This window comes from Peromyscus maniculatus, chromosome 1 (genome assembly GCF_049852395.1).
Source record: "Peromyscus maniculatus bairdii isolate BWxNUB_F1_BW_parent chromosome 1, HU_Pman_BW_mat_3.1, whole genome shotgun sequence".
Classification (NCBI taxonomy): domain Eukaryota; kingdom Metazoa; phylum Chordata; class Mammalia; order Rodentia; family Cricetidae; genus Peromyscus; species Peromyscus maniculatus.
In genome coordinates this window covers 35,281,589-35,307,705 of record NC_134852.1, presented here as the reverse complement: position 1 = coordinate 35,307,705, position 26,117 = coordinate 35,281,589, and the positions used below count along the sequence as shown (strand labels likewise).

At 50.1% G+C, this 26,117-nt stretch overlaps 1 protein-coding gene across 1 annotated transcript in view; it reads left to right on the top strand.

Annotated features, from left to right (window-relative positions):
* The window catches only part of LOC143266920 (spectrin beta chain, non-erythrocytic 4-like), a 46,588-nt gene extending 24,214 nt beyond the window's left edge, over window positions 1-22,374 (top strand). The window contains exons 6-17 of the mRNA XM_076542962.1: window positions 245-325; window positions 2,356-2,471; window positions 7,474-7,586; window positions 7,771-7,958; window positions 8,033-8,150; window positions 8,789-8,947; window positions 9,907-10,209; window positions 12,038-12,188; window positions 15,352-16,285; window positions 17,494-17,631; window positions 19,940-20,703; window positions 22,295-22,374. Of these exons, the coding sequence (XP_076399077.1) occupies window positions 245-325; window positions 2,356-2,471; window positions 7,474-7,586; window positions 7,771-7,958; window positions 8,033-8,150; window positions 8,789-8,947; window positions 9,907-10,209; window positions 12,038-12,188; window positions 15,352-16,285; window positions 17,494-17,631; window positions 19,940-20,703; window positions 22,295-22,374 (3,145 nt within the window). The remainder of the gene's footprint in view (window positions 1-244; window positions 326-2,355; window positions 2,472-7,473; window positions 7,587-7,770; window positions 7,959-8,032; window positions 8,151-8,788; window positions 8,948-9,906; window positions 10,210-12,037; window positions 12,189-15,351; window positions 16,286-17,493; window positions 17,632-19,939; window positions 20,704-22,294) is intronic.
* The last annotated feature ends 3,743 nt before the right edge of the window (window positions 22,375-26,117 follow it).

Here is a 26,117-nt window from a genome sequence, read left to right as displayed (position 1 = left end):
CATCCATCCATCCATCCATTCATCCACCAACCCATCTATCCACCCATCCACCCATCCACCCATCCACCCATCCATCCATCCACCCAGCCACCCATGCACTCACCCATCCATTCATCCATCCATCCACCCACTCATCCATCCCTTGTTCTTTCTATGCCCATTGAATATCCACCTTTCTTTTCCTTGCTCCTATCCTTCCCTCTTGATTCATTTCTCCCTTTGTCTCCCCCTTCCCTACTCCCAGTTACCCTGAGGTAAACATCCAGAATTTCACCACCAGCTGGAGAGATGGCCTGGCCTTCAATGCCCTCATTCACCGTCACAGGTACCACCCTGCCCTGCTCCCTACCCCCACATCCTTGAGGCCATACACCTGTACATACACATACATACCACATATAGATGACACAGAAAACCCATCCCTTCACCTTTACCCCTTCATATACACTTATTTCCCATTGTCAATGTGCCTTTCAGCTTTTCACAGAGGTACACATACCCACACAGACTTTTGTTCAGGCCACAAACCTAGACACATGTGCACTTTGCACAGAGGAGCATCCATACAAATAGCCTGTGCAAATAGACACCCAAAGTGGAGAACTCAATCCCAGCTGTCTTAGTTTGCTTTCTGTTGCTGTGATGAGACACTGGCTAAAACCAGTCTAAAAGGGAAAAGGTTTATTTCATCTTACAACTCCCAGGTCACACTCCATCTCTGTGAGAAGTCAGGGCAGGAACACAGGGGCCGGAGCCTGGCACCGGGAACTGAGGCAGAATGCTGGTTACTGGCTTGTTCCTCATGGCCTGCTCAGTTTCTCCGATTAGATTGAGGACCACCTGCTCAGGGATGGCACCGCCCACAGTGGGCTGGGCCCTCCCACATCAATCATTAATAAGGTCAGTCTGATGGTTTTATATATATATATATATATATATATTTTTTTTTTGGCTGAGGTTGACGACTCTAGCTCGTGCCAAGTTGACAAAAAACTAGTCAGCTCCTGAGCAGATACCTAGACTGCCTAGTATTTACGAGTGAGGGGCTGGAAGTGTGGCTTAGCGGCAGAGCCTTTGCTTACAGAGGCCCGTAAACATGCACAGCCAGGATGGGGGCCTCATTCCTGGTGGACTGTCCACTCTGGAGTGTGTCCGCTCAGCGCTCTACATCCCCCAGAGCCCTGCTTCCTGGATCCCTGCACACTCAGGCACTTGTTCCCGGCGCCTAGTGCTAAACAGGCTGAGGTTTGAGTGTGCAGAAAAATGACACTCAACACCATAACTTTCCAAATGACAGGTTGGGGGAACTTCCAGCCTAGCGTCTGGAAGGAATTTGTTCAGGTGTGGCCAAAGCCAGTGCCCAGTTCTTCCTGGCACGTGTGTGTCCACTCAGCTGCCATCCTCACACACACATGGGGAGATCTGGACACCTTCTCTACAAGGAAACTCACAGACTGTGACTGGATCATGTTTACCAGCAGGTGATATTTACAAAATGTCTTCCGAGTCCTTTTAATATTCGACACCCTCAGCAGGACTTTGCTATTATTAGCCCCGTTCACAATTGAGGAAACCTACAGAGAAACGGGCACTCGGGCAGTGCCAGCCAAGGTGTGACCGAGCTGGGCCGGAACCCAGGGCTGGTTCCTGACCTCACTCTTCTGGCCATGACAGCATGCTATATAAGTATATATACCAGATATATATATAGTCTGCCTGTACGTGAATATATATCATATGCATAAATATACATACCCGAGCCAGCCTGGTCTACATAGTAAATTCTAGGACAACCAGGGTTACAAAGAGAAACCCTATTTCAAAAATCCAAACAAATAAATAAGCAGATAAATAAATAAATAAACAGATAAATAAATAAATAAATACACCAGAAGGTCCCTTGACACCAAGGCTGAAGGCCTGAGTACATGTGCCCTGACTATGTAATGCTGTGTACAAATATATCCAAGCAGGCATGGGGGTACCATGTGTACCCATGCTCCCATGCGACACACACAGGGCTGTACAGATTCGTCTTGCCAGAAGATCCCACAGACTTACACAGGAAAGCATCCTGTGGGCTCATCACTCCAAGCTTCCATGGACAGAGCCACTAGTCTGTGCACACACCCTGGCCCAGTGATAAATACACATGAATACATGTTCACACATGCCCTAACAAACAATGCATGCCCCAGGCACGTGCTTGCCTGGTCCCGTAGCACATACACTTTTCCTCTTTGGCTGGGTTGTGCCCCTCACCTGGGTGGGGCTCAGGTAAAGACGTCCTTTTACCTGCTTGCCCACTGGCCCTGGAGCCTGCCTGCTGCCCGCCTGCTCTGTGCCCCTGCCCAGGCCTGATCTTGTGGACTTCAGCAAACTCACCAAGTCCAACGCCAACTACAACCTGCAGAGAGCTTTCCGCACAGCCGAACAGCACCTGGGGCTAGCACGTCTGCTGGACCCCGAAGGTGAGCCCCGTCTGGTCCCGTCTCTGGATCCATCCCAACTCCACTGTGAGAATCATTGCATCTCACCCAGTACCGCAGCAGAGCCCACGGTCATTCCAAATCCCACCTCACTCCCGAAGCCTTCCTTACCTCCACCACTCCCCTTCCCAGTCCGTATCCTTCTCTCTCCATCCTCACCCCCTCTCATCCCAGTAGAACCGCTCCTCTCCTCACCCCTGATTCCATCCCCAGTCCCCATCTTCTCTCCAGCCCCAGCTCTGAATCCAACGCCCTCTCCAGACCTCAGCAATGTCTCCGCTCCCCCCCACAACGTCACCTCTAACTTCATTCCTTTTTTTGTTGTTTTGGTACTAGACATTGAACGTAGTACCTGGTACTTGTTAGACAAGAGCTCTTACTGCTGAATCAATGCCTAAACCCTCACACCTGAATCCTAGGGCAGGGGCTCTCCCTGAGCCACACCCCAGCCCCTCACTGGGGATTCTAGGCAGGGGTTCTACCACTGAGCCACACCCCAGCCCCTCACTGGGGGATTCTAGGCAGGGGCTCTACCACTGAGCCACACCCCAGCCCCTCACTGGGGGATTCTAGGCAGGGGCTCTACCACTGAGCCACACCCCCAGCCCCTCACTGGGGGATTCTAGGCAGGGGCTCCGTCCACTGAGTCACACTCCAGCCCCTCACTGGGGGATTCTAGGCAGGGGCTCTACCACTGAGCCACACCCCCAGCCCCTCACTGGGGGATTCTAGGCAGGGGCTCTACCACTAAGCCATATCCCGGTTTTCTATTTACTGTTTTTTTTTTGCACAGAGTCCTTGAGCTCGCCATCCTCTTGCCTCAGCCTCCCAAATGTCTGGGGTGGTAGGGCCTGCCCTACCAGGCCTTGCTTTTACCTTTCCTCCTCTCCCCATCCCGACCCTCATATCCGGTCTCATTTCTGTCCTGATTCACTCATCCTCTGTCTGTCTCAGCCCCATTCCTCCCGCATCCTTGGTGGCAATCCTCAGTGTTCCCTGGCACCATCATCCCCCAGCCTCTGAGATGACCGCGCTTCCTTTTCTGCACACAGACAGCGCGGCTGGGTGGTTATCACAGTTTTCCCTTCATGCTCACGTTCTTTTCTTTCACCCACGTGCTAGGATTACTGAGGAGTTGTTTATTTGTTTATTTTTGCAGTACTGGGGATTAAACCTCAGGACTTGTACAAGCTAGGCAAAGTGTTCTACCATGGAGTCACATCCCAGCCTGCCAACTCTGCTTTATTTATTCATTCATTCGTTTGTTTGTTTGTTTATTTATTTATGGTTTTTGAGACAAGGTTTCTCTGTGTAACCCTGGTGGTCCTGGAACTTGCTCTGTATTTTATTTATTTATTTATTTATTTATTTATTTATTTATTTATTTATTTATTTATGGTTTTTGAGACAGGGTTTCTCTGTGTAGCTCTGGCTGTCCTGGAACTTGCTCTGAGACAAGGCTGGCCTCGAACTCACAGAGATCTGCCTGCTTCTGCCTCCCAAATGCTGGGATTAAAGGCGTGCGCCACCACCATGCCTAGCATTAAGTCCAGCTTTACTGTGTTTTGAAGAGCTGTAAATGAAAGCTCATTTGAAGTCACTTACTGTGTCATAGTTTTATTTCTCTTGCTCTAATTACATACCCTGACAAGAAGCAACTTAGAGGAGAATGGGTTTATTTTTAGCTTATGGTACCAGGTTGCAGTCCATCATTGTGGGGAAGATAAAGTGCGAGGCACATACAATAGCCAGACATGTGACGCCCATAGTCAAAAGAGGAGAGAAATGCACCTGTATTCACTTGCTTGTCTGTGATTTCTCTACTCTTGCATAGTTCAGGCCCCCTTGCCTAGGGAATGATGCCTCCAACAGTGGGCTGGGCCTTCCTCTGTCAATTAACTTAATTAAGACCATCCTTCACAGACATGCACACCACCAACTGAAACTAACCATCACCCCCACCATATGTTGAAAAGCAGAAACATGGTCTCAGCAAGTCGACGCTGTGTCTGATAGCAGTATTCTGCTCTCAGTGCCCGAACATAATAGATGTCAGTGGGTGTCGGTTTCATGACGCAGCAAAGATTCCTGTGGGCTGGGTGTAGTGGCACATGGCTGTAACGCCAGGACTTGGGAGACTGGGTCAGGAGGATGAAGAGTTGAAAGCCAACCCACGCTTCACAGTGAGACCTTGTCTCTGTGCATTCGATACTTATGTTTAAGTAACATCAGAATTTGTTGAGTGTCTCATTTGTGGCTATTTATTATTTTTTAAAAATAAAAATTTTGTTTCCTTTTTAGGTGTGTGTGTGTGTGTGTGTCTGTGTCTGGGTATGTGGCTATGTTTCCAGGTGCCTATGGAGCCAGAAGCATTGGGTCCCCTGGAGCTGGAGGAGTTAAAGGCAGTTTGAGCTGTCCTGTGTGGATGCTGGGAACTGAACTCCAATCCTCTGCAAGAGCAGTATGGCCTCTTTTAACTGCTAAGCCACCTCTCTGGCCCCACCCCCAGCCCTTCTTTCTTTGTATTGATGTTTGAGACTGGATAGCTGACCTCTATGTAGCCAAGGCTGGCCTTGGGTCCCTGCTCCTCCTGCCTCCACGTCCTGAGTGCTAGGAGTACAGGTGTGTACTGCCACACCTGGCATGTTCTTTGTAAGTTGTCTCATGTTCCTGGGAGGCAGGGATCGAGATTGTCCTCACTGTAACAGTGGGAGAAACTGAGGCTCAGAGAAGTTAGGGCCATTTCCTGAGAACACACAGCAAGTAAGATGTTAAGCTGAGATTCAAACATATGCTACTGTTGAAGCCTGAGTCCTTAGTGTCAAACCTCGAGCATCATACACTTGGTTAGTGCTTCTGGAGTGGCATCTGAGTGCTAGGCATGGCAGAGACTGTGGAGAAAAAGACAGGCCTAGATATCTCCACAGAGTGTGGTCTCAGCTTAATCCCAAGTCCTGATGCCTTCCAAGGAGGAAATGAGAAACTGTATGAGGCTGGGGATGTAGCTCGGTTGTTGATCACTTGACTAGCAGGTGCAGGTCCATGAGTTGGAACATACACAGACAGAGACACACACAGACACACACACAGAGACACACAGACACACATATACACACACCTAGACATAGATACCCATAGACACACACACACATACACAGACACACACAGAGACATGGACACCCACAGACACACACAGAGACACACACACAGGCACACATACACAGAAACATACACAGACACACACAAAGAGACACATACAAACACAGACACACATGTAGAGACACATACAAATACACAGACACACATACACAGACACACACACACACACACACACACACACACACACACACACACACAGGATGTTATGAGAGAGAATGATGAGAGAAAATGAGGTAAAGAATTCGGATCCAGGCAGGATGAAAGCTTGTGTGAGCAAATTTGAATTGAGCTGTGAGTAAAAGTTACACATACAGAGGGAGAATGGTATCGAGGAGGAAAGAAAGGATATGCATGAGGGCTGAGGTGGTAGGCATTGGTAGGATGGTGTTCAAAAGAATTACAGGGGCCAGTGAGACAGTTCACCTGGCAAAGGTGCTGCCACTGGGCCTGACAGCGTGAGCGCCACACGGTAGAAGGAGATAACCAGTCCCGCATGGCGCATAATTAACTAATCAATTTAATGTGGTTAAAAAGAAACAATTATAGATAATTTATCTATGGTTATGTGTCAGACACTGTTTAATCCCATGAATAGAAGATCCCCACTGGGCAGATTAAAAACCAAAACAAAACTCCGGAGGAGGTGGAGTTTGGGAGGCAGAAGCAGGTGGATCTCTGTGAGTACAGAACTACCCTGGTCTACAAAGCAAGTTCCAAGCATGCTGGACCACACAGTAAGACTTGTCAAAAAAAGCAAGCGAGCGAGCGAGCGAGCGAGCGAGCAAGGAAGGAAGGAAGGAAAGAAGGAAGGAAGGAAGGAAGGAAGGAAGGAAGGAAGGAAGGAAGGAAGGAAGGAAGGAAGGAAGAGGTTGTAGAGATGGCGGTTAAGAGCACTGACTTACTGACTTCTCTTCCAGAGGACCTGGGTTCAATTCCCACATGGCAGCTCACCACTGTCTGTAACTCCAGTTCCCTGGGATCAGACACCCTCACACAGACATACATGCAGGCAAAACACCAATGTACATAAAATAAAATTTAAAAATTACCCCCCCAAAAGAGGACCCAGGTTTTATGCCCTGCTCCCAAATGGTTCACAGCTGTAAGTTAAGCATAGGGCATCCAATGCTCTCTCCTGGCATCTGTGGGCACTGTATAGCACATGTGATACACAGACATACATGTAGGCAGTACACTCAGACATATAAATAAAAATAAAGTTTAAAAATGTTAAGAAAAAATAGCCAGTCTGTGGTGCTGTACACCCTTAACTCAGCACTTGGGAGGCAGAGGCAGGTGGATCTCTGAGTTCCAGGCCAGCCTGGTCTACAGAGTGAGTTCCAGGAAAGCCAGGACTACACAGAGAAACCCTGTTTTGGAAAAACCAAAAAGAAAAAAAAAAACAGAAAAAGAAAAAACCTGCCTCCCCAAATTACTATTAGAAAAAAAGAAACAAAGAAAGAAAGGAAAAGAAAAAGAAAACCAGAAATAAAGAGATGGTCCAGTGGCTAAGAGCCTGACTGATCTTGGCAAGGATTGGGGTTCAGTTCCCAGCACCCATGTGGCAACTCACGACCATCTGTAACTGTAGCTCCAGAGGATTTGGTGCCCTCTTCTGGCCTGCAACAACACTGTCCACACATGGTGCAGTCACACGCAGGCAGAACACCCATTACAAAAAATGGTAAAATAATCTTTTTAACTAAAAAAAATTTAAAGAGAAAAAGAAAGCACCAACATTTGAGGACCAGAGAGGTTGTTTTGCCTGAGGCCACACAGATGGTCAGAAACTCCACCGTGTTCTTTCAATCCCCTCTCCCGCCAGATGTGAACATGGAGGCTCCAGATGAGAAGTCCATCATCACCTATGTGGTCTCCTTCTACCACTACTTCTCCAAGATGAAGGCTCTGGCTGTGGAGGGAAAGCGCATTGGGAAGGTAGGAGGGAGCCGAGGAATGGGGGAGGGCGGAGACTTCAGGAACCCCTGCTGGGTCTTGGAGATTAAGTCTCTATACTGGTACCCAGAGCCATCAGGACAACCCACCCTCGCTTTACACCAGAACCAGACCCTGTACCTCGTCCTTGGAAACAAAGCTGACGCTCCCTTTTTCGCTGGGTCAGGTCCTGGACCAGGTGTTGGAGGTGGACAAGATCATAGAGCGCTACGAGGAGCTGGCGGCGGAGCTGCTGGCCTGGATTCAGCGCACCGTGGGCCTCATCAGCAACCAGAAGTTTGCCAACTCCCTGAGTGGGGTGCAGCAGCAGCTGCAGGCTTTCACTGCCTATTGTACGCTGGAGAAGCCCGTCAAGTGAGACTCGGCTGAGGAGCGGAGGGGTGGTGCTGGGCGTGTGAGATGGGGACCCTGAACTCATGCCTCCTCAGGTTTCAGGAGAAGGGGAACCTGGAGGTGCTGCTCTTCAGTATCCAGAGCAAACTGCGCGCCCACAACCGGCGCCTCTTCGTGCCTCGGGAAGGCTGTGGCATCTGGGATATCGACAAGGTGAGTGCCCTAGTTTAGGTTTTTATTGCTGTGAAGAGACACCATGACCTCGGCAGCTCTTATAAAAGAAAACGTTTAATTGGGTTCAGAGGTTCGGTCTGTTATCATCATGGCGGGAAGCATGGTGGCATGTAGGCAGATGTAGTGCTGGAGAAGGAGCTGAGAGTTCTCCACCAGGATCGGCCGCAGCAGTAAGAGAGTCAGCCACTGGGCCTGGCTTGAGCATCTGAAATCTCAAAGCCTGCCCCTGGTAACACTTCCTCCTACAAGGCCACACCCACTCCAACAAGGCCACACCTCCTAATAGTGCCACCCCCATGAGCTTATGGTGGCCATTTTCATTCAAACCACCACAGTGAGGTTGTGGACTTAAGGGAGAGACAAGGTGGCATTATGGAATTGTAAAGGTTCCCATTATAGAATCACGGACTGAATATTTATTCTGCCAATCTTCCAGGGGTAGTATCACAAGAAGGCAGCAAGTTTTTTTTTTTTGTTTTGTTTTGTTTTGTTTTTTTTTCCTTCTAATTTGCTTGAAGGTGCCGTATATGCCGTGAGTGGCCTCAGACAGGAAAGCCTGGATCTTTAAACAGCGGACAGTTGTTGGACGCTAAGCACCTCCTCTTGTCTTCCTCCAGGCATGGGGTGACCTGGAGAAGGCTGAGCATGAGCGGGAGGCGGCCCTCAGAGCCGAGCTCATCCGACAGGAGAAGTTGGAACTCTTGGCTCAAAGATTTGACCACAAGGTGGCCATGAGGGAGAGCTGGCTGAATGAGAACCAGCGCCTGGTCTCCCAGGTATGAGCTTGGCCTTGGTAGGGGTGGAGGGTGGAGGGGCGTAGGGGGTTGAGGGTGAGAAGACCTCATTGCCCTGGGACTCAAAATGGAGACTAAGCAACAGGGAAGGTTGGTTTAGCCTTCTACACAACAAAAGAGGGTTGGAAGGGAGTCCTAAGAGATCGGTGAGGGGCATGGGTTCAGAGGAGACAGGAGAGTGAAGTTCATCTTGAGGGGGGGGGAATAGAGCCCCCTTAACACAGAAGGGAAGTGTTTAGCTAGAGTGAGTGAAGCTGGAGATTGCATCTGGTGTCCAGGGTAACTCAGGAGGCTATAACTGGTCCCCCAAGTATCAGGATGGGGCAAATCGGGTCCCCAGTCTCCAGAACGATGCAAAGGTGGACCTGTTTTCTGGGTAACAAGTTCACAGGTAGACATACCACAGAGGAGGACAGGACTGGTCCGCAGAGTAACTGGGGAAGGTGGGATGGTTTCTAGAGCAACCAGGGAGGATGGGCTAGTCTCCAGGGTAACAGGAGTAGGGAGTGGACTGATCTCCGGGGCAACTAGAATTGGTGTTCTGTTGTCTAGAGGAACTATGATGGGTCTGGTTTCCAAGGCAGCAGAAAGTAGGATTGATTTCTAGGGTAATTGGAGGTAGGTGGGACTGGTCTCCAAGGTAACAAAGGAAGATGAGACTGGTTTCTAAGGAAACTGAATAGGGTGAGGCTAGTCTCCAGGGTAACAGTGGGACTGATTTCCAAGATAACCAGGCATGGTGGGGTTGGTCTCCAGGCTAACAGGGAAAGGCAGACTGATGTTCAAGATAACTGGGAAGATGGGCTGGTCTCTGGGATAAAGAAGCTGTAGGTGTGGTCTCTTGAGATGGTGAGGGGGAGTTTCTAGGGTCATTCGGGGTCAAAGCAGCAGGTGGCTGCCTGAAGCAGCATGGTAGGTGTCTTTGGCCTGTAACTTCCCAGGACAACTTCGGATATGAACTGCCAGCAGTGGAGGCAGCCATGAAGAAGCACGAGGCCATCGAAGCAGATATCGCAGCCTATGAGGAGCGGGTTCAGGGTGTAGCAGAGCTAGCCCAGGCATTGGCAGCTGAAGGCTACTACGATGCCCGGCGGGTAGCAGCCCAACGTGACAGTGTCCTTCGCCAGTGGGCCCTGCTGACTGGGCTGGTAGGTGCCCGGCGGACCCGGCTGGAACAGAATCTGGCCCTGCAAAAGGTCTTCCAGGAGATGGTCTACATGGTGGACTGGATGGAGGAGATGCAGGTGAGGACCAGATGAGGGGTCTCAGAGTGGGGGTCAGGTGTTTGGAGGACAGGGAAGGATGCAGATTCTGAGGGCTGACACAGAGGAAGAGGTGTAGGAGGGAGAAGACAGATAAAGAGGAAGCCTCAGGTCGGGGGTGATGTATCTCAGTTGGTACAGTGCTTGCCTGCCCTGGGTTCCACCCCCAGCACCACATAAAACTGGGTATGGCAGTGCACACCTGTACTCCTGGCACTCAGGAGGCAGAGGAAGAAATCTGGAGTTCAAGGTCATCCTCAGCTACATAGAGAGTTCAAGTTAAAAAAACAAAACAAAAAAAGCCTGAAGTGGTGGTGCACACCTTTAATCCCAGTACTCAGGAGGCAAAGGCAAGTGGATCTCTGTTAGTTCGAGTCCAGCCTGGTCTACAAAGTGAGTTCCATGAAAGCCAGGGCTACACAGAGAAACCCTGTCTCGAAAAACAAACAAAACAAAACAAAAGGTACAGCAAGGTGTCAGCGGGTAAAAACGTGTCTGGTATCAAGCCAGTGACCTGATTCAATCTCCAGAACTCATCTGCAACAGGAGAGAGCCAACTCCCCAAAATTATCCTCTGACATCTATACAAACGAGCGTGTATGAGCCTGTGCACACAGTAAATAAGTAAACAAATGAGCGTGTGTGAGCCTATGTACACACAATAAGTAAACAGAGGAGCGTGTGTGAGCCTGTGCTCACACAGTAAATAAGTAAACACAGAACAAAACAAAGCAGACAGGTGAGAGGTGAAGCAGGTGAAGTCACTTACCCTGAAGGTCCTGGAACCCATGTGGCAGGGAGAAAATGACGTCATGGAGTTGCCTTGTCACCTTCACAGGCATATTTTGGCATGAGTGCCCCCCAACATCTTAAACACATGTACACACATACATGCACCACACACACACACACACACACACACTCACACACACTCACACATACACACACCACAATACACACACACCACATTCACATACACACCACACACACACACCACAATATACACACACCACACACACACACACCACAATATACACACACCGTACACACACACCACACAGACACATACACACACACCACAATACACACACACCACAATACACACACACACATACACACACCATAATACACACACACCACATTCACATACACACCACACACACACACCACACACACACATACACACACCACAATACACACACACCACATTCACACACCACACACACACTACATACACACCACAATGCACACATACCACACACACACACCATACACACACACACACACCACACATACACAGCACACACACATACACACACACCACACATACACCACACACCACACACAGAAAAGCAGACAAATGTCTGGCTACAGGGAAAACACCAGGGTAGAGCCAGTTTGGAAAAGAGATATCTACCGGCGATAGATGGAGAGAGAGAGAGAGAGAGAGAGAGAGAGAGAGAGAGAGAGAGAGAGAGAGAGAGAGAAAGGTAGAGACAGAGAGAAAAATAGGAAAGGGTGGGGAGTAAAGGGAAGGAGGAGAAAGAGAGAAAGAGAAAAAGAGGGAAGGTGGAGAGAGAGAGAGAGAGAGAGAGAGAGAGAGAGAGTGTGAGAGAGAGAGAGAGAGACACTATGGCAGTCCGTGGAGACAGTGAGAGGTGGGAACCTTCTGGGATGCAGGATGACAGACCAGGGAGACCATGACAGGGACGAGAGCTGCCCTAGTGTCCTGGGGCAAAGGCTGGTGTGCTGTGGGGAGAGGTGAGTGGCCCGGCGATGCCGGTGTGAGCTCAGTGCTGTCTCCCGGCAGACTCAGCTGCTGTCTCGGGAATGTGGGCAGCATCTGGTGGAGGCCGACGACCTGCTACAGAAGCATGGATTACTGGAGGGGGACATCGCAGCCCAGAGGGAGCGGGTGGAGGCCCTCAATGCTGCGGCCCTGAGATTCTCTCAGCTGCAGGGTGAGTCTGGGAAAGGGAGGGGATGGAGTCGTTCATGGTGGATGCTAATAAAGGCAAAGAGGACTCCTGAGAGATGGAAGGAAGGGACACAGGGAAGGAAGGAGGGAAGGGGGAAGGAGGGAGGGAGGAAGGAAGGAAAGAAGGAAAGGAGGAAGGAAGGGTGTGTAGCTAGAGTTTTCCTGCCTTGCCCACAGTCAGGACAAATCTTTGTCACCCGCCAGTCCCACAGCCGCTCAGACTCAACCAAGTAAACACAGAGACTTATATTGCTTACAAACTGTATGGCCGTGGCAGGCTTCTTGCTAACTGTTCTTATAGCTTAAATTAATCCATTTCCATAAATCTATACCTTGCCACGTGGCTGGTGGCTTACCGGCGTCTTCACATGCTGCTGGTCATAGCAGCGGCTGGCGGTGTCTCTCTGCCTCAGCCTTCCGCTTCCCAGAATTCTCCTCTCTCCTTGTCCCACCTATTTCCTGCCTGGCCACTGGCCAATCAGTGTTTTATTTATTGACCAATCAGAGCAATTTGACATACAGACCGTCCCACAGCAAAGGGTGGGTCTTCCTGTTCTTGGAGGCATCTAAGCAGAGTCTAGGATTTCACTTGGTTAGGAAGATCATGGAGGTACCAATGCCAAGTGGAGTGTTGGACCACCAAATCTTGTCCTGCTTTTCAATTATACAGAAATACATCACTTGTTTTGAACATTAATGTGCTAAGCCTTTCACAACTCAATCTCAGTTAACACCATAAAACAACATCAAATGTGTAAAGAGCTAAGGATGTGCCAGATGTGGTGGCACACGCCTTTAATCCCAGCACTCAGGAGGCAGAGGCAGGTAGATCTCTCAATTCGAAGCCAGCTTGGTCTACAGAGTTCCAGGATAGTCAGAGCTGCTACACAGAGAAACTCTATCTCAATTTTTTGTTTTTAGATTTATTTCTTATGTATATGAGTGTCTCGCCTGCATGTATGTATGTATGTACCTCATACCTGCCTGGGTGCCCTTGTAAGTCAGAAGGAGGCATTGGATCCACTTAAACTGGAGTTATGGATGGTTGTGAGCTGCCATGTGGGTGCTAGGCGTTGACCCAGGGTCCTAAGCGCTCTTGACCACTGGGTGCTTTTCCAGCCCCTCATGACTGAGCATCCCATTCATTCTTATTTATATAGGAGTGGGGACTTTTGCAGTTAACAATAGCAACTATTTACCTTGGCTGGCCGAGGGGATGTGGGGGTCATTGTGGTTTGCACAACCACCTTGATTTTGTCTGTGCCCTGGATTGATTGTGAGTTGGTTCGATTTTGTTCTACTGCACTGTGGTCAGGGAATGACCTCGTTGATGGTGTTCCGATACTTGTCTGATGTTTGTCAGCCAGCCCTGAGTGCTGGCAGCCTTTTCTTTGGTGAGGAAACAGAAGCCTAGACCACAGAGCTTGCAAGATGATGGGGGAGTTTCTCATCTTATTGGGCATGTGCTACCTCCTAAGAGTAAATTTGGGCTGGGGATGTGGCTAAGCATGCTGGAGGCCCTGGGTTCAATCCTTTGCACCCACAAACAGTGCGGTGGTGAATGACCATAATCCTTGCACTTGTAAGATGGAGAAGGATTTGGAAGTTTAAGGACACCCTTGGCTACATAGAGAGTTCAAGGCATTTGGAGTGATTTGACAACTTCCTATCTCAAAAAAAAAAAAAAAAAAAAAAAAAAAAAAAAAAAAAAGGAAGGAAGAAAGGAAGGAAGGAAGGAAGGAAGGAAGAAAGAACAAACATTGAGGGTTTTTTCCTAATCCTGTTGGATGTCCTGATCTTGACCCAGACTCCCGTCACTGTGTTGTCATGGTGATGATGCACTATGGATCCAGAACAGGCTCTTGATCGACCCCATCCCCAACCCCTTTTTCAGTACTGGGCACTGGACCTAGGGCTTTGGACACACTGAATGGATGGTCTGCTGATTAGTTGGCTCCCAGCTGCTCCCAGCTGGCCCTGAGCTATACCTATGCCTCCCTTTAATTTTCCATTTTGACACAGGGCCCACTAAGTTGCTCAGGCTAGCCTTGAACTCACGTGGTAACCCAGGAGGTTTCCTCAATAGCTGGGCCGACTGGCCTGGCTTTAAAGATATTTTTAAAGACTGATTTTACTTTTATGTGTGCGTGTGTGTCTGTGTGAGTGTGGGTGCCTGTGGAGGACAGAATAGGGCACTGAATCCCATGTGGCTGGAGTTACAGTCAGTTGTGAGCCACCAACATGGGTGCTGGGAACCCAACTCAGGTCCCTTTGGAAGAGCAACAAGTGCTCTTAACCACTGAGCCATCTTTCCAGCCCCCCCTTTTTTTAAATTTTTAGACAGAGCCTTGCTATGGAGTCCAGGCTGGCTTTGAACTTGCAATCTTCCTGCTCCCACTTCCCGAGTTCTGGGATTACAGGCATGCACTGTTGGCTGTATTCGCTCCATCAAGGAAAGGTTGACTGTGATCTGTCAAATGAATTTCACAGTTTCTCTTCTTATGAATTAGGGACTCAGGAGGAAGTCGAAATGTTTGAGGAAAAACGTTCATGGGACGGCAATGGTGCCACCCACACACCTTTAATCCCAGTACTAGGGAAGCTAGTGCCAGATGGACCTTGAGAGCTTGAGGCCAGCCTGGTCTGTATAGTGAACTAAAGGACAGCCAGAGCTACCTAGTGAGACCCTGTCTCAACAAAACAAAACAAAATAAAAAAACAAAAAACCATGTTAATTAATAGATTAGGCAAGAGGAGAGGAGGAATCCTGAACACCTCCTGAAGGACAAGGAAGTTGCATTTGGCCCATTTCCCCGGGAAACAGAGTTTACATTCTCGTATACACATCTGAGATGCTTGGAATCCATCAGTCAGCTGCAAGTCACCCCATTCACTGGGCTCTGCCCTGTATGGAATGGTGTGGAATGCGATAGTTAATGAAGGAAATAGCCTTTATCGGCCCCCAGGGAACCATTACCCCAAAGAAAGATTAAACAGGTGGTGACATTCTACGGTAGGAAGAATGAGGTAGTCGGCGAGAAGTCTGAGAATACAGTGCTTGCTCTAAGCTTGGAGTGTCCGGGAAGCCTTAGGAGGGGGTGACATGGGCTTACACTTCTTCCTATCCTCTCCTTCCCCTGTCCCAGGCTACCAGCCCTGCGATCCTCAGGTCATTTGCAACCGCGTGAACCACGTGCACGGCTGTCTGGCGGAGCTGCAGGATCAGGCGGCACGGCGACGAGCAGAGCTGGAGGCATCGCGGAGCCTGTGGGCGCTGCTCCAAGAGCTGGAGGAGGCGGAGAGCTGGGCGCGGGACAAAGAGCGCCTCCTAGAGGCCACGAGCGGCAGTGGCGGCGCGGCGGGCACGGCGGGGGGCGCGCACGACCTGTCCAGCACCGCTCGCCTGCTGGCTCAGCACAAGATCCTGCAGGGCGAACTGGGCGGCCGGCGGACGCTGCTGCAGCAAGCGCTGCGACGCGGAGAGGAGCTGGCTGCGGCGGGTGGCTCCGTGGGTCCGGGCGCTGAGCCCTTGCACTTGGCCAGCCTAGCGGAGCGCGCAGCGAGCGCTCGGCGTCGGTGGCAGCGGCTGGAAGAGGCGGCTGCACGCAGGGAACGAAGGTTGCAGGAGGCGCGGGCTCTGCATCAGTTCGGCGCTGACCTGGACGGGCTCCTGGACTGGCTTCGCGACGCGTACCGCCTGGCAGCCGCCGGCGATTTCGGTCACGATGAGGCGTCCAGCCGTCGCCTGGCGCGCCAGCACCGCGCTCTCACTGGGGAGGTGGAAGCGCATCGCGGCCCTGTGAGTGGCCTTAGGCGCCAGCTGGCGACACTGGGAGGAGCCAGTGGGGCCGGGCCGCTGGTGGTGGCGCTGCAGGTGCGCGTGGTGGAAGCCGAGCAGTTGTTCGCCGAGGTGACCGAGGTGGCCGCGCTGCGACGCCAGTGGCTTCGGGACGCGCTCGCCGTGTACCGCATGTTCGGCGAGGTGCACGCGTGCGAGCTGTGGATTGGAGAGAAAGAGCAGTGGCTGCTGGCCATGCGTGTACCCGATTCCCTCGACGACGTTGAGGTGGTGCAGCACCGGTGAGCACGCATGTGGAAGACCCCCATGGCCCCTTGCTCACGCACACAACCTCACATCCTTTGGCTCAGCAGTTTACATGGGGGAACCAGCTTTATCCTTCATCAGATTTGTGACTGCCTTACACTCTGGACTTCGGTTTGCCTGTGCCTACGTCTCAAGCTTGTGGTGAACAAGAAATGAGTTAACCGGTGTGAAACACCTAGCAAATGCTTTCCGGGTACAGAGCCTCCCACAGCCATTTGCTGTTGTTATGAGGCTTATATTCACAGAATACATATTGACAGACCCCTCCAACCTGGCCCATGCCTGAGACTCCCATTAAGACAGATGTCATCTCCTAGCTACTAAGGTGGCTTCCACCCTGGAGCACACCTTTAGTCCCAGCATAGGCAGGCAGATCTCTGTGAATTCAGGGCCAGCCTGGTCTACATAGTGAGTTCCAGGACAGCCAAAGATACAGTGAGATCTTGCCTCAAAAATTAAAAATAAATCAATAATCCTGGCCTGACATATAGTAGGGCAGATTGAAGGAGGCGACTGTGGCAGCTGAGTTGGGAAGCAGATCAGGAGGCAAGTAGATAGAGACCGTGGGGGAATTATGATCTGGGGCAGTGATTCAAAATAAGGTCTAGGGGTCAGGGGCTTGGGAGTTACTTGGGGCTGTCCCTGAGCGAGGGATTCAGAGGAAGACTAAGTTGAAGGGAGATGCCACGGACAGTTTGAGTCACAGTAGGTGTGAGAGCGCACCAAGGATGTATGTAGCCAGCCATAAGGCTGAAGACAGATTCAAATGGGAATAATTGAGGTTGGACATGGAGATGTGGAGGACAGCATTCGGAGGTGAGGATGGGTGTGATGATTCAGGGACAGTGTGATGACAAGTCTAGAGGACCAGGATGGAGTGCTGAGCAATCTAACATCCCAGCAGCCCGCACACAAAATAGAGCCCGTGCTGGTCAGGGTGGCATGCACGCCTGGGCTCAAGGTCGTCCTCAGCTACATGGAGAGTTTGCGGCCAGCCTTGGGCTACAGGAGAGAGAGAGAGAGAGAGAGAGAGAGAGAGAGAGAGAGAGAGAGAGAGAGAGAAGTGAGTAAGAAAGAAAGAAAAATTCCTGCAAGGGGAACAGAAATGGCGTAGGAACCCATGACCAAAAGTGAACTGCTTCCTGCAGGTCCAGACCTCTGATTTCTCCATCCTCTTCTGCAGATTTGAAAGTCTGGACCAGGAGATGAACAGTCTGATGGGCCGAGTCCTGGATGTGAACCACACGGTTCAGGAGTTGGTGGAAGGAGGTCACCCCAGCTCAGATGAGGTGCGCTCCTGTCAGGACCACCTCAACAGCAGGTAGGTGGGGCCTGGGCAGGAAAGTCCTTCTTCCTGTCAATGCCTTTCGCTGTGAACCTTGTAAATTAGGAAAAACTTTTGAAAGGTGCACACTTGTGTGCAGTGCCTGTAGAGGCCACAAGAGGGCATTGGATCCCCTGGAGCTGGAGACACAGGTGGTTGTGAGCCTCTCAATGTGGGTGCTGAGAATGGAACTGGGGTTCTCTGCAAGAGCCGTATGAATTCTTAACCACTGAGCCATCTCTTCAGGCTCAAGGACAACCTGGCAAAAAGGTAATATACAGCCAGTGCTGGTGGTGATGGGTTAATATGGGGCTGCAGCCCATTACATTGGCTGTTCACTGGTTTGCTCAGAAAGAGTTTATGAGGTGCTATTATTGGCCAGGAGTTTTTCCATGCACTTCATCTTATTTGGGGGTTCTTATTTACTTGTCTATTACTTTGGTTCCTTGAGGCAAGGGCTCCTGTTGCTCAGGCTGGCCTTGAACTCATTGTGTAGCTGAGGATGACCTTGAACTCTTGGTTCTCTTTCTTCTACCTCCCAGGTACCAGGATTACAGGCATGTGCCACCATACCTGGCTCTATGTTTTGCTATTTATTTATTTATTTATTTATTTATTTATTTATTTATTTATTTATTTATTTATTTATTTGAGTCAGGGTCTCACTATGTAGCATTGGCTGTACTGAAACTTGCTACATAGATCAGGCTGGCCTCACCTCGAACTCACAGAGATCTGCCTGACTCTGCCTCCCAAGTGCTGGGGTTAAGATGTGTGCCACCATACCTAGCTCTGTTTCCAGTGCAGCCTTGAACTCAGAGATCTGGATGGATCTCTGCCTCCCGAATGCTAGGATTAAAGGTGTATGCTACCATTGCCTGACTTCTATGTTTAATACAGTGGCTGGCTTTTTCCTCTGATCTTCAGATAAGCTTTATTGGGGTGCACAAATAAAATATCATTACAATCTTGCCTCAACAACCAGAGACATTCCTGTATCCAATCTCCCCAATCAGGAGACTGAAGCGGGAGGAACGCCAGTTTCAGGCCAGCCTGAGATACGAACTAGAACCCTTCTAGAAAGGGATGGGGTATGGTGGAGAGATGGCTCAGCAGTTAAGAGCACTGCTCTTGTAAAGAACTCAGGTTCTGTTCCCAGCACTCACATGGTGGCTCACAACCCTCTGCAACTTCAGTTCCAGGGGATACAACACCCTCTTCTTACCTCTGTGGGCATGTGACTGGCAGTTGATGCACACATATATGAAATGAGTACAGACTCCCCCCCCCATATTAAAAACAAACAAACAAACCCCTCACTTACTTTATCTTACAAGTGTGAGGGTCAGAGCAGGATTGACAGCTTCCTGTCGTCTCAGCATTTGAGAGGCGGAGCTAAGGGTTCCCTGGGGGCAGGCTGACTAGCTGGACTAGCCAGATAGCCAGAACTGGAGAGCTACAGGTGCAGTGAGAGACCCTGCCTCAAGAGATAAAATGGAGAGCAATTCAGGAAGACAGTAATGTCAACCTCTAGCCTCTGCAGGCTAATTCACGTGTATGTGCACCAGGACACACATGCAAATGTACATACAGAAGTGCGCGCACACACACACACACACACACTCACACACACACACACACACACATCACAGCTGTAAAAAACAAATCTGAACAAATAAAGAGCCGGAGATATGTTGGCACAATTAATTCTTTTTTCATGGTGCTGGGGATGGAATCCAGGGCCTTGAGCATGCGAGGCAAGTGCTGAGTCATTGAGCTACATTCCAGACAGTAAAATACAAGTATTTTTCATAATAGAAAAAAGTGGAAAGAGTAGCATTGTGAAGCGCGCACTCTCTTTCTTGTCCTCTTGTATCTATCCAAGGCTGGCCTTAAGCTCAAGGCAGTCCTTCTGCCTCAGCCTCTGGAGTGCTAAGATTATAGGCGTGCACCACTCCACAAAGCTGTGATTCCCTGGCCTGTGACGTAAGGCAGGCAGCGGGGATCTCTGGTCTGCTTTCTGCCTTTAGTCGCTAATAAGTGGACTCTGGAAATGGCGATTAAACTCCGGAAGAGAATGAGATGACAAATCGGGTTCTAATATTATTATGAAGATAATTTGATAGCGCTGGAGCGATACATTGAGAGCTGCCGCTCTAAGCACTGTCCAAGGTGGAATCCTATTTATCCAGGCACAAACCTGCACTCTCCCAGGTCCCGTGGCGTTCGAGTGGCCAAGGAATGGATTTTACCCTGGGCGCATGGACCTCCACATTTGATCACCCTCTTTCCCGCCCCTGGACAGGTGGAACCGCATCGTGGAGCTGGTGGAACAGCGCAAAGAAGAGATGAGCGCCGTGCTGCTGGTGGAGAACCACGTACTGGAGGTGGCCGAGGTGCGCGCCCAGGTGCGCGAGAAGCGGCGCGCGGTGGAGAGCGCGCCCCGCGCGGGCGGAGCCCTGCAGTGGCGTCTGAGTGGCCTGGAGGCGGCCCTGCAGGCACTAGAGCCGCGACAGGCGGCGCTGCTGGAGGAGGCGGCGCTGCTGGCGGAGCGCTTCCCCGCCCAGGCGACGCGCTTGCACCAGGGCGCAGAGGAGCTGGGAGCCGAGTGGGGCGCGCTGGCCGGAGCGGCTCAGGCTTGCGGCGAGGCGGTGGCGGCGGCAGGTCGCCTGCAGCGTTTCCTGCGCGATCTGGATACTTTCCTGGACTGGCTGGTGCGGGCGCAGGAGGCGGCGGGTGCCGTCGAGGGGCCTTTGCCGCGCAGCCTGGAGGAAGCGGACACCCTGCTGGCGCGCCACGCCGCACTCAAGGAGGAGGTGGATCAACGGGAGGAGGACTACACGCGCATCGTGGCTGCCAGCGAGGCGCTGCTGGCGTCCGACGGCGCGGAGCTGGGCCCCGGCCTGGCGCTAGACGAGTGGCTGCCGCACCTCGAGGTTGGCTGGCACAAACTGCTCGGCTTGTGGGAGGAGCGCAGGGAGGCGCTGGTCCAGGCGCACGTCTATCAGCTCTTCCTCAGAGACCTGTGCCAGGCGCTCGCGGTGCTGCGCAACCAGGTGCCCGCTGGCGGTGCGCTGGGGTGCGGGTTCAGGTGGGGGTGGGGTGTTTCCTGGGGCCCCTAGATTTCTGTTTTATTCAATATGGGGGTAGGGAATTAAGGGAGAAGTAGTTGTTTAACGGGAAAATCGAGTTTTGGACTGTGAGGGGAGAGCAAGTGTGTGACAGAATTTAAAGGTTATGTTGAGTGGTGTGAGGTTTATGGAATTGGTTGTTTTGTTATTTATTTATTTATTTATTTATTTATTTATTTATTTATTTATTTATTTATTTTCGGGACAGGGTCTCTATGCAGTCTTGGCTGTCCTGGAAATCGCTCAGTAGACCAGGCTGGCCTCGAACTAACAGAGATCCTCCTGCCTCTGCTTCCTGAGTGCTGGGATTAAAGACATGCACCACCATACGCAGCCACTTTTTAATTTTTTAAAAAAGATTTATTTTTATTTGTTTTACCCTCCTGTATCTGTGCATAAAGTGCATCTAGAGTCTGGGGAGACCAGAAGAGTGCATCAGATCCTTTGAGATTGGAGTTACAGACAGTTATGAGCCACCATACAGGTGCTGGGAATTGAATCCAGGTCCTCTGGAAAGAACAGCCTGTGCTCTTAACAGCTGGGCCATCTCTTTACCCCCCTAACTCCCCAGCCCCCCAACCCCAAGATAGAGTTTCTCTGTGTAGCCCTGGCTGTCCTGGAACTCATTCTGTGGACCGGGCTGACCTCAAACTCAGAGATCTGCCTGCCTCTGCCTCCTGAGTGCTGGGGTTAGAAGTGTGCACCACTGCTACCTGACTTAATTTTTTTTTTTTTTTTGGTTTTTCGAGACAAAGTTTCTCTGTGTAGCTTTGCGCCTTTCCTGGAACTCACTTGGTAGTCCAGGCTGGCCTCGAACTCACAGAGATCCGCCTGCCTCTGCCTCCCGAGTGCTGGGATTAAAGGCGTGCGCCACCACCGCCCGGCTATGACTTAATTTTTTAAAAAGAATTTATTTGTATTATTTTTAATTGTGCACACGTGTGTGTATATAAGCGTGTGAGTACAGGTTCCCGAGAAGGCCAAGATGTTGTTGTCTGGAGCTTACAGATGGTTGTAGACTGCCAGATGGGGCTGCTAGGAACCTAACCTGGGTCCTCTGGAAGAGCAATAAATGCTCTTAACCGATGAGCCATGTCTTCAGCCCTTTGGTTTTATGGAGGCAGGGTCTCACTATGTAGCCCAAGATGGCCTGGAGCTCTCTATGTAGACCAGGCTAGCCTTAAACCCTCACAGATCTGCCTGCCTCCACCTCATAAAGTGCTGGGATTAAAGGTGTGCGTCACCACTCTCTGCTTGGGTTTTGTGTTTTGTTAGAGATGAATTTATAGAGAGTGGCTTACTGGGATTGTGGGTTATCTGGGAGGAAATGGCAAGAGGGGACATTTAATAGATTCGGCAGAGGGGGCTGAGACCTGAGGAATCTGGAAGGACATACTGCTAAGGAAAGGGTCCTTAGCAGTACCCTGAGAGCAAAAGCCCTGAGGCGAAACTGTGCTTGAAGCTAGCTGGCAGCCTCCCTGGCGTCCTGGGGTGGGAGCCGAGCTGACCTGTGTCCCTTCCGTTCCCAGGAGGTGGCGCTGTCTGGCGCCGAGCTCCCCTGCACATCTCTTTTATCATTTCTCCTTCACAAAACCCTCGTTTGCCCTAAATCTCATCATACCAATCATTACCATATTAACTGTCTCCATCTCTCCCCTAACACCAGTGGTCCTGACAATTGCCCTCTGTATGTCATGACTCCAGCGTTCCCCACAAGTAGCCACCCAGCCTTACAGCTTTCTCCTCCCATAGGTACATGCTCTACATATTTCCACAGTGTGGTATTAAAGCCTAGGGTACGCCAGGGTCTCGATTTCACCCCTAAACTTGTGGGTAACCCTGGCCACCAAATCATGCTTCTCCAATCCCTGCTTCCCCTTCTGTAAAATGCACACAGTGGCCAACAGGTTTGTGTGTCTATAAACCCAGTGCTTAGGAGGTAAAGAAAAGAATCAGGATTTCATGGTCATCCTCGGGTACATAACAAGTTTGAGGCCAACCTGGGCTACATGAGACTCCATCAAACAACAAAAGCACGTAGAGACACTCTTACCAGGGAGACGTGTGAAGAGTCTGAGCACCTGTTCTTTTGTTCAATTGTTTGTTGAGTCTTGCCTGGCTTTAGGCCGGCTTTGAATTCCATGTATAGCCAAAGATCCTCTTGCCTCTACCTATAGGCACTGGCCAAGATGCCCAGCCCTAATAACTTGTTCCTGTAACACTGTTCATTTACTGTGGCATTTGGGCTAACGTTGCCACTTTGTTACTGACCATGTGGCCCTCATCCATGACTGTCATCACTGTATTGCATGGCATGGGCCTGGGGAGATGGATCTGTGGGTAGCGCTTGGGTGTAAGCATGAGGATCTGAGTTTGAATCCCTTGCTCTCAGGTAAAAAATCAGATGTGGTGGCACATATCTGCAATCCTGGATGGTCGTGAGCTGCCAAGTGAGTGTGGGAAATGAATCCAGGTCCTCTGGGAGAGTGGCCAGTACTATGCTAAGCCATGTTTGCAGCACCAGATTCTTCAGTCTTACTGGCCAGCTAGACTTGTTGAATCAGTGAGCCCAAGGTTCAGAGATACTGTCTCAGAAAATGAAAGATGAGTCAGGCATGGTGGCACATGCTTTTAATCCCAGCACTCAGAGGCAGGGAGAGCTCTGAGTTCCAAGCCACCCTGAGCTATATAGCTATAGCAAGTTGTGGGCCAGCCAGAGCTACCAAGTAAGACCCCATCCAAAATAATTCAATAATAATTATTATTAACATAGTATATTGTGTATTAATTGTATATTACACAATTATAATTATATATAATATAGTTGTGTGTATTATATATTATTAATAATAATAATTCAAATAATAATTGAAGAATAGGGGAAAACACTTGACATTGACCTCTGGCTTACACACACACATACACACACACACACATACACACACACACACACACACACACACACACACACACACACTGCACTCCCCCCTAGCCTGGCCTGCGCTCATTGTCCTATAATGTCAGTGTGTCCATCCACACATGCACACACACACACACACACTGCACTCTCCCCTAGCCTGGCCTGTGCTCATTGTCCTATAATGTCAGTGTGTCCATTGACCCCGCTCTGCCACCACTGCCACACCACCCTAGGATCGCCATGTTGCAGTGACCTCTGCAACTTCATAGTCATGGACCCAAAACGCTGGCCTGTGAACTATCAGCCAGCTTGCTTCTGTACTTAGCCTCTCTATTCTGTTGGATTGTGTGACCCTCATGGCCCACAGTGAGAGCAGGTCCTAGCGCTGTGGAAACTGAGGGGGGTTGGGTAGGCTGTTTAGACCTAGTTCTCCCTGGACTTCTAGAATGGGGGACTGCAAGCAGAGACATGAAGCAGGACCTCAGCAGTGAACTGGGCATGGTGATACATGTTTTTAGTCCCAACACTAAGGAAACTGAGATGTCTAGAGTTCAACACCAGCTTGGTCTATGTAGGGAGCTCCAGGACAGCCAAAACTATAGAGTGAGACCTTATCTCCAAACAAACAAAATTCAAACTTCTGTAGTGATGAGTCACCATGTGGAGAGGTAGCTTAGACTTGTCTTATGCAATGATTTTTTTGGGGGGGAGGGGATCAGTGTTGAGATGTCTCATGTAGTATAGGCTGGCCTTGAACTTACTGTGTAATTGAGGAGAATGACCTTGAACTTCTGATCCTCCTGCCTCCAGTTTCCTAGTGCTGAGATTACAGATACATGCCAACACATAGGGTCTGGCTCAGGCATTATTTTATACTAATTAGCCATGTGAGTCTGGGCTGGAACACACTGGCTCCATTACTCTTTGGTTTGGGTTTTTTCATTGTACTTTGAAACAGCATCTCACTGTGGAGTCCTGGCTAGCCTGGAACTCTCTATGTAGACCAGGCTGGCCTGGAACTCTCAGAGATCTGTCTGCTTCTGCCTCCCAAATGCTAGGCTTAAAGGTGTGCGCCACCACAGATAGCCTTCCTTGGTTGTGCTGTTAGTAACTAAATAGCTGTATGACCTAACACTGTGTATTCCCTGCTGTGCCTAGGTTAACACACCTGCAGTATGGGGATGAAAACATAGGGTAAGCCGGGCGTGGTGACTCACACCTCTAATCAGCATTTAGGAGCTTGAGGCAAGATCAGGAGTTCACTGTCATCTTTTGCTACCTCGTGAGTTTGAGGTCAGCCTGGGCTATGTGAAACCCTTAAAATGCTAAAGAAGAAGAAAAGAAAAGAAAGTACAAGTTATCTGTTCAACGTATTTCCTTAGGATTTGCTGTGTGCCCACCATTGTGCCAGGCATTGGGAACAGATGGATAAGTGACCAGAACAGAACACAAAGACTCCTTGATTTTATGGGGGTCTATGGTCTGGTTGGCATAAGGACAATAAGTAAATGAGTAAGGAAAGTATTTGATAGGTTAGAAGGGAACACAGACTGCATGGTCGTCTTGTAGTTTCAGAGCCTGGTACGATGTCAAACACCTCTAACCCCTGCCATCCCTTAGGAGATGGAGACAGGAGGATCTGGAGTTCAAGGTCATCCTCCATCCTCAGCTACATAGTAGGTCCCAGACCAGCCTGGGCTATATAGTGAGTTCCAGGACAGCCAGGGCTACATAGAGAGACCTTGTCAAAAAAAAGTGTGTGTGTGTGTGTGTGTGTGTGTGTGTGTGTGTGTGTGTGTGTGTGTGTACATGCTCAGTGGGTGGTATTTGCAAATGTGTGCACATGCTCAGAGGCCAAAGAAGGACATCATCTGTGGCCTCCTTCATCACTGTCTGCCTTGTTCTCTTGAGACAAGGTCTCTCGCCCAGCAGCCCTGCTCTCTCTCTGCCTCTCCAGTGCTAGGGTTACAGGTGCCACACCTAGCTTTTTATGTGGCTGCTGGGGATTCAGACACAGATCCTTAGGCTTAAGTGTGTGCAGCTTACACACTTGCCCACGGAACCATCTCTCCAGTCTCTGGTTTTCATTTTGTTTTTTTTTTTTTTCAGAAAAGGTCTCACTCTGTAATCCAGACTGGCCTGGAACTTGTGATCCTCCTGCCTTAGCCTCCCAGGTGCTGGGATTACAGCATTTTGTACTGTTTCTAGAATAAAGCTCATCAATGGGTAGATTTAGTTTCATAACTAGATGGATGACCTGCATATGTGGCATATACTGCTGCTTCCATGCCTAGGTGCTGGGGCACAGGGGTGACTACAACAGCCCATAGGGCTCACAGCTCTGCAGGAGTAAGGGAGCCATCTGCAGGCAGGGGCAGCCCCTAGAGGAGGGAGCTAAGATACAGGAAGGCCGGGTAGAGAATTGGGGATAG